Consider the following 8648-nt stretch of genomic DNA (forward strand, 5'->3'; position numbering starts at 1 on the left):
TCAGGCTTCCACTGCATCTGTCAGACCAGTGCCCGCCTCCAGATGAGAGGTGGTTATACGATTATAACTATAATCCATTCATTTCACGTATGGCATAACACAGGTACGCTGAAACTGCGTCGTGACGAAGCTGGGATGGGAGTGGGAAAAGGGGACTGATAAAATATTACCCCAAAATCATTACTTTTCCTTAAGAGTTTGTCTCATGTCACTTGTGTAAAAAAAGGAAGAAAAAAAAGCCTCATCTGCCTATTAATTTGGGGAAGGTTTTGAAAAAGCGATCAGTGAAATAAAGAGTCCGCTTGCAATTTGCAAAACTGACTTAGGACTTAAAAGCTGCTGGTGGCTTCTCCTTTTTTCACAAATTTGCTTAATGGAAAAGCATGAATTTCACTGGCTTCTACATAATAATCATCTTTATCCCAGTACGCAATTAAGCTGAGCACTTTAGCGTTCTTTGCAGGGGAAATCGATAGAAGATGCTAATGTGTAAATCAAAATATTCTGTAGAATATATGGAAATATATAATACAGAAATGTTGAGAAGACATCTCCGTAGAACGTTCTGTAGAAAATGAACCAATCCAATCTGTTTTCCTTTTTGTAGGTGAGCCATTATGAAAAGCAGCTAGGTGAGACAAAAATCCACTGTGAAAAGGAGCAAGAGCATATGAGGAAGAAGTATACTGAAGAGATGCATGTCATGGAAAAGCAAATAACTGGCCTTAAAAATCAAATTGCAGAGCTGCAAGGAGAGGCAGCACTGCTCAGAGAACAGCAAGAAAAGCTGGACTATAAACATAACGATGAGAAAAACAAATTAAAAATGAGTTTCGATGAGGAAAAAGCCAATTTGCAAGAACTATTGAGGCAGGAGCACGAAGAAGACGTTAGAGCCAGACTGGAGCAGGTAAACGAGAAGTTTAGTCAAGAACGGGAAGAACTGATACAAAACGGTGTCTGGGTGGAAGAAAAGATGAGAGTTTTAGTGCAGACGCTGCAGGAAGAGAAGGGAGAGCTGGAACGTGGCTTTCATGAGCAGCTAAAAAGGATGGCAGAGGTGCATGCCCTGGAGAAGGAAGAGCTCCGACAAGAGCTGCTGAGGAGGCACGAGCAGGACCTGGAGGAGGAAAGGTGAGTGTCCCCACTGGCGGGGGACGGTAGCGGTGTATGCTGACCTTGATGGCTTGGCGCGGTGACCAAGGTGAACCTAGCGCAGAAATGACTCCTGATGCTTAATTCAAGGGTACTAATTGTACAGCGCTGCTACCTGTTCTATTCCAGAACGCTGGGCTGCTATCCGGGGGCTTTTTCTTCTGACCTTTCTCAAGCAGATATTTATATCGATTTTTAGCTCACCCAGAGGCAACAATAGTGTTAAAGCATAACCAGACGTGATTAAGTTGAGCTCTGTTCAGGATCCCTGTGCTTTTTACAAATCCCTGCTTTGTACTTTTAAAGCATTTGGGTTTTCAGAGTTGTCCTTTTCTGAAGAAGTAAAGGGATGGCTGGTAAATGCATTTAGCCAAGATCGAGTGTCAAAAGAAACTGAAACCATCCTGGGGTGACAGGGAGAGACGGGGGTAAGAACATCTGCCCCCACAAATCTGATCGCAAGTACAGAAGGGCATATCTTGTACACGAAACCTTTTCTGAGGACATTTCATGAGTTACACTTTCCCAAGGCGATTAGATTTTTATTTTTGAAGTTTCAGCAAATTGCCTCAAATTTAACTTTGGCTCTCAGAAACACCTGTCAAATAGTACTTCATCTAAAACTCAGTGAAAAAGTAATTTTTCAGCTTGTTTTATTCAGCCTAAAAAGCCATTTGAATCTCTTTCTGAGTTAGGCCAGAGTTTAGTAATATCTTATGTTAACCATGTTTAGGAAAAAAATGGAAAGTGACTATAACAGAAGAGCATCTCATGCAGAAACTCAGTTTTCTGTCGAGACACACACACTTGTGAATAAATACGAAGAAATGATCCAAAATCTGGAAGGGCGTTACCAGCGAGAGTTGCATGAACTTGCCGAACAGCAAAGAGAGGAGAAATCTCAGTGGGAGTTTGAAAAGGATGAAATCACCCAGGAGGTTGCTGAAGCTCATGAGCAACTGAAGGAAAGTCTGGCAAATGAAAAGGCTGTTTCTTCTGCCCTGACCCAGGAGAAAGATCTCCTGGAGAAAAACTTCAAGGAAGAAGTGAACAAGCTTGTGTGTGAGAGAGAGCAACTTCAGAAGGAGCTGCGAGACCTGAGGAATGCTGCTGAGAAGCAAGAGAAAAAGCTGAATGATAAAATAACACAACTCCAAAATGACCACGAAAAAGAGCTAAGGAACAAAGAGGAGCATATATCCGTGGTGGAGGAAGATGGGAAGCTGGTTAGGCAAAAGCTGGAGAGGCTTGATAGTGAATATAAGCGAGAGAAAGAAGAACTCAATTCCAAACTTCTTGCTTTGGAGAGTTTAAACAAAGACATTTGTGTAAGAGCAGAAACAGAAAAGGCCGAGATGAGTTTGGAAATCTCAAACCTTCAAGGGAAAATCCAGAAACTGCAGTGGGAGGCCCATAGTTTTTCCGCACTACAAAACCATTATAGGGTCCTGGAAAACGAGTATGCAAAAGCAAAGAGCAAGATTGCTTCTTTCTCTGGTATGGCGCCTCTGGGAGATGATGCGGATGTCCTCCTCAATCTGCAGAAAGTGCACGAGCAAGCTGTGAAGGAAAACGTCAGAATGGCTGCCGAGATCGTCAGGCTGCAGCACAGGTTGCAAGCTGCGGAGCGGGAGCCCGCACGATCCCCCAGTCCTGGCTGCTCCGACTCTGGCTCCGAACGATCTCAGCTGCCAGATGAAATGGATCCCAGTTTTGAAGGGTTGCCCGGCGACTGTAAAGATGCAGACAAGGGAACAGATTCGAATGTCCTTCCGCTCGCGGAGGCTGATGCTACAGACCTGGAAGAAATGACTGAGATTGATTCGGATTTGGAGAAAGCGTGTGTCAAAGCCGGAGCAGGCGGCCACGCGCTCAAGGTGCGGGTGTGTCAGATGCAAGGAAGTAAAGCAGCGCTGGACGCTGATGGCAATCAGGGTTGTGACACGAATCAAGAGCTCCTTTCTTGGGTGCCTCTGCTGCAAAAAAAGAGAGATCTCAAGAAAACTCTTGAGAGAGTTCCCAGACCAAAAATGCTACGCAAGGATGTTAAACAGCAGAAGGTTCATCTGCTAAATCACAGAATAGCTCCCAAAAGTAAAGGGTTTGTTTCTGATGCTTTGAAGCTGCAGGTTGAGCTTGAGAAGGCTGAAGAACTGAGTGAAGCCTCTCTCCAGCTTGATCATGCTCCTGGGTCACCAAATGGCAACCTGAAAAGCGTAATAGCTCAGCTTTGGAAAAGGGTCGAAGAGTTAGAAGACAGATCGATGGCACAGGCTAAACTTCTGTCACTACAAGAAGAAATTCAGGTAGAAAATGAGGATCTGAAATCCGAAATTACAAAGTTAGTTGAAAAAAACAGTGCACTAGAAGACAGCCTGCGTAAGCTGAGAAGCCTTCATTGCAAGCTAGAAGAAAGTAAACTGGAAGGTATTAAGCTCAGAGAGGAAAACACACAGCTCCTCCAAAAAGTTAAAGAATTGGAAGGTGTCCAAGAACAAGACGCACAAGGAAACGTAGATGCGCACGGTGACAAGTTAAGACTGCGATGCCAGCTTGGGAAGCTGGAAGAACATGCCGCCGCATTTACAGGTCAGCAAGACAAGCATGCCCAAAGCAACAGCGTGGTGAAAGAAATGTCAGCGGAAAAGAGGGAGCCGCAAGAGCCGAACAGAAAGCTGAAGGAGAAAGCTGCTGCTCCGGTTAAGCCAAACGACGTGCATTTCCACGAAGAGAGAGAGGAGAGGAATACAGTGACGCACGGCTTGCAAAGCACGTGCACTGAGCTGCAGCAAAAAGTTGATCTTCTGAGGTAACGTACACTTGCAAAACTTTGTGGGAAACGTGCCGGCCCCGCAGTAATCAAATGTGCCGCTTAGAAACTAACCTAGCGTCCCACTCATCGCTCCGTAGCCGCCTGCCTGCCTGCCAGTCGGTTGCTGCATTAACCACTGTAGTTTAACTTTGATTAGAAAACAGTGCCTTGGACTCTAACTGCTAGCAAGCAGGCTGATTAATCGTGGATAACGACGGTTGAAATAAATGTGTGTGACTTACTCCTCTCTGACCGTGACCTAACATGAATGGTAAAACAGGAGCAACCTGCCAGCTGTCCTGTGTGTGGATGTAGTCACCTTCGCCGTGTGTAGTTTACGGTACATCAGAAACCCCTGTATTTTTATGTCCAAAATGCTATGGTAACACTTCCAGAATGCTTTTAGCTTTTACTAATATCGCTTCGTCACTTGGTTTGCTCCCTTCTAGTGCTGAATGTTGCTTGGAATGCTGAAGGTGCTTCTGTTTTTCCTTAAATATTTAAGTTAATACTAAAGAATTACGGTAACTTTTTTCCCAGCAGGAGCCCTTAGTGTTAGGAATCCATCAAGTGCGTGATACGGTAAATACTACTATAACACAGAGACTATAATAGGTTTTACCTGCTTGTTTTTAACGGCTGTATTTCAGCAAGGATTTTTTTGGAGGCCATAAAGTGGCTACAAGTGGCTTAATTATTGTCCAGCACCAGCTTCCTGCAGGAAATTGTTCTTTCGGGTATTACACCATGGCAAAGTTATTTCTTTACAGTTGCCTCAGGACAGCAAAGGCATTTTCCAACGCTGCTGTTCCCAGCATACTGGACTCCAGAAACAGCTCGCTCTCCCAGCAATCTGCATATTGTGGTGTTAAGCTGTTTAAAGTTATGTTATTTGTAACTTAAGGACTGAAAGGTATAGTACAATATTACTGTGAAACTTTTACTAGGTATCTTAGAGTTTAACTAACTTCAGCTGTACAAAAACATGCACAAAAAGCCCCTTTTTCAGTGATCTGGGAAGCACTCTTACTAAATGAAACGTAAAATCCGTATACCGTTCACACATAAAACAAGTCAATGGTAGCTTTGTTTTGAAATATTACAGGTAGCTTAGGCTTTTAGTAATTTTTCTCCCTGTGGGCTCAGCTGATATACGGAAACAGTTTTCACTTGTCTCATGTCTCTGCCACAGATGTGAAGCCGAGAAGCTCAGAGAAGAAAATGCCATTCTAAAAAACGAAGTGACTTTATTAAATGAGGAAGGCTGTGCTTCCAGCCTGAAACTGAGGGAGCTAAATGGATCCCGAGAAGAAATGTGGTAAGAATTCAATGGGGCGCGTACCGTGTGTATGCCTTCAGGCTCTCGCTGCGGTGCAGACACGATGGTTATATCCCTTCTCTCAAAGCTCCTTCACGTGTTAAATATTCTACAAAATTTGAAACGGGCTTATTTCTTGGTGCCATTGGAAATCCAGCTGGCTGACAGGCTGTTCCTCGTCCTTTTCGCCTGCCCCAGCTTGTCCTGCCCATTCCCAGGGCCAAAGCAGGGGCTTAACTGTAGGAGTTCAGATGACCCAGTAACACATACGAGCACAGGACCTACTTACGAGCTGACCTGATGCAGTTCTTTGTGCTTCAGCAAAGGCAGAGCTTGTTGGGCTGGTGTAGCCTTAGAAAAGGCAGGAAGAGGTACGGTGTGACGGAGTATTTCGGTGATTTGGTCTTTTGCAAGCAGATAACCATCCGTGATGCTGGGAGTATTCTTCCCTTCTAGAAAAGAACTACATGGGGTGCTTTGAGGAACTGAGCACTTGCCAAGCCTATGCAAAACAGTGATGCTAAGCAATAAATAAATATCCAGAATTACCACTTCTGGTGATGTCAAAACCCAGCCCGTTCTTGTAGGCGTGTATATTAACAAGTGACCCTAATGTTAACGAGCTTTCATTTCTTCCTTAGGCAAAAGATAGAGGCTGTGAGAAAGGAGAAAGTGGCTGTACAGAAGATGGTGGACAACCTGAAAAAGCAGGTATACGGACTGAGCCCAGAACCTTCTCTGTAGAAGTCATCACTGCATAAGAGCTGTTCCTTAGATGGTCACAAAGGCAGTAGAAAATGACCATTATATACGTTTAAACTGTTTGATAACTGTTCTCGTTAACTCTTTGGGATTGAGATGAGGCTTGTTTGACGTGATCGGAAGACAACTGCAACGCTACTGTGACTATCTAGCTTACAGACTTGAGAGCGCTTTCCATAGTCAACTTGGAAAGTTTATTTAATAGAAATATAAAGTTAAAATCTTTCTTTTGTAGTCTTTGTGGGTAATGCTCTGCAGTCGCCCATGGGAAACCGAGGTTATGTGACTCAGCCTCTACTTATTTCCCAGCTAGCTGGGTCTAGGAATGCTGCCAGCTGTGACCCTTTGCTCGTATCCATGAGACTGCTACTTTTATTTCAAGGGTGGTTTGTTACGCGAGGCAAAGCAGAAGGTTTAAGTAGCTCTTACATTCATGTCCCTCGTAGTGTTGCTTAGTAAAAGTCTACTTGCTCAGAATAATCTACTAGCTCACCAGCATAACCCTCAAAATATACATCAGCATGGCAAAGGGAAGGAGGAAGAGTGGTGTGCCAGGGGACTGATATCATAACTGATATAACTGAGGCCAATTATGAGAAATAAACAGTTTCTGAGGCTGACCGTGCATGCAACAGGCCATCCTACTCCTAAATACGGTTCTACTTGATTTGGCCTAAAATTAGGGCCAAATTAGGAGCAAGTTAAATCGCTATAGGGAAATAAAGCAAGCAGTGCTACTGGGGTCGTGACTGTTACACAGAGTACGGTCAACAGCTGTGCCCCACCGTTCAGAGTCACCACTGAATTGGAGTGACACTTGTCAGGTTTTTTAGTCATCTTAATAGAAAGGGAATGACTTAAAAAATCTCATCCCCGCTGTAAAAGCAGTCATAACTGACACTGCTGTCCCGATTCAGGTAGTAGATCTGAAGACCAGAAACCAGCAGCTGGACTCTGAAAATACAGAACTTAGCCAGAGGAACTCCAAAAATCAAGCAGATGTGCAGGATCTTAATCAACAGCTGGCAAGGGTGCTCAAGCAAAAGGAAAGGGAAGCGGGAAAATGCACCCTGGAAGAATGGGAGAAGGAGAGACTGGTCCTGAAAGAGGAACTGGAAGACTCCAAAGTAAAGGTACGGGATTATGCTCTCTCTAACGGTATGAAACAACTGAACTCTAAGGAATGCACAGGTGCTGTGGAATTAGCATCCCTTTCTTGAGCTGTGCGTGGTCTTTCAAAGCTGAACTTCCCCCAAGTACCAGCTGCAAACGTACATGCATGCAGCAGTGGGGGGGGAAGGAAAGCGTGGCAGCAGCCAAAAGCAGGGAGGTAGAAGTGTGCAGGCTTGTCTCGAAAATGGAGCTTAGTGATGCTAAATACTTACCTGCGTTTTCCAGCATGCCTGTTCTGTTCAGTCCAGTGCCATCCCAGCTCTAACCCATGTCACTGGCTGCAGCATCCTCTGGCTAACCTTCGTTACTCTGCCCGTCTCCTAAGTTGAAATCTGAGCCTTTTACTTTTTGCAGTCATCAAATATGGTGTCTTCCTTGGAGGTGGAGCTGTCAAAAATGAAGGTTCAAGCTCATATACTGGAGCAGGAGAACCACATCCTCAAGCAGGAACTTGAGAAGTCAAAACAGGTATGGCATCCTCTTGAGTGCCATCAGGTAATGCTGGCTGTCTCTTAACGTGCCCTGCTCTTTTGCCCGAGTTGGAAATAGTTAATTTCTTTAAAGAAAGGTCATAACAGTAGGGGAATATAAATCCTCTTGAAACAGTCTCCGGGTACAACGCACAATTGTTCAAATAAGGTTGGTTTCACTTAGCCTTTGCCAAAAGGTCTTCCAGAGTAGTGATTCTACAAAGACAGGCTTTGACAATGAAGACAAAGATTTAAAGCTCTAATTAAGGAATAGACAGGGCTCTTGTAGTTTGTGCAGACGGGATAGGCAGGGGAACATTTTCCTGTGTAACTGGTGATACCCATATAGCTCCGTTTTAAGGACTGGTCTCTTCCAGCATGTCCTCTCGGAGAGAATTCCTATTGCTAAACTTATCTGGAGACTTTGACGCCTCACAACTTCTCCAGGAAATTATCCTCAGGGCTTGGTTATCGCCTGTATAAGCATGGCTCAATTGGCTGTGAATATATGCTAATAAACATAGATCATGAAGGCTACAAACGAGTTAGCTCTCCTGATTAGGGCTCCACAAAGTAATTTTCTTTACGGTGTAAAGCACTCATTTGACGCACCCAATGCTTAGGATAGATAATGGTCTTAAAAAGCAAAAGCAGATGAGGCCTATTCAGTAAAGAGTGGATCGTGGCTTGAGTGTAACTAAAGACGGAAGATTGAGTGAGCAAAGACAGAACAGCCCAGGAGAAGGCAGAGCGTTAAGCTAAAGCACTGGGTCAGATGGGAAGAGGATCAGAAGTCAGCAGTACAGTTGGTTCCCCCACCCCACCCCTTTTTCACAGAAGAGGCAGGGAAAAGACCAGCCCTAAAGCAAATCCAAGGGATCACAGGGCAATTAGGATAGGACGAGAGGAAACGGCCTCAAGTTGCGCCAGGGGAGGTTTAGATTGGATGTGAGGAGAA

The 8648-nt window shown here is 44.5% G+C and overlaps 1 protein-coding gene across 2 annotated transcripts in view; it reads left to right on the top strand.

Annotated features, from left to right (window-relative positions):
* Positions 1-8648, top strand: part of NIN (ninein) — a 58489-nt gene that overhangs the window by 34214 nt on the left and 15627 nt on the right. For both annotated transcript variants that reach the window (XM_009289854.2, XM_009289855.2), the window contains exons 16-21: positions 608-1134; positions 1889-3964; positions 5160-5285; positions 5927-5996; positions 6965-7180; positions 7575-7688. In XM_009289854.2, coding sequence (XP_009288129.1) covers positions 608-1134; positions 1889-3964; positions 5160-5285; positions 5927-5996; positions 6965-7180; positions 7575-7688 — 3129 coding nt within the window. The remainder of the gene's footprint in view (positions 1-607; positions 1135-1888; positions 3965-5159; positions 5286-5926; positions 5997-6964; positions 7181-7574; positions 7689-8648) is intronic.

The sequence above is a fragment of the Aptenodytes forsteri genome, unplaced genomic scaffold, assembly GCF_000699145.1.
Source record: "Aptenodytes forsteri isolate BGI_AS27 unplaced genomic scaffold, ASM69914v1 Scaffold76, whole genome shotgun sequence".
NCBI lineage: Eukaryota > Metazoa > Chordata > Aves > Sphenisciformes > Spheniscidae > Aptenodytes > Aptenodytes forsteri.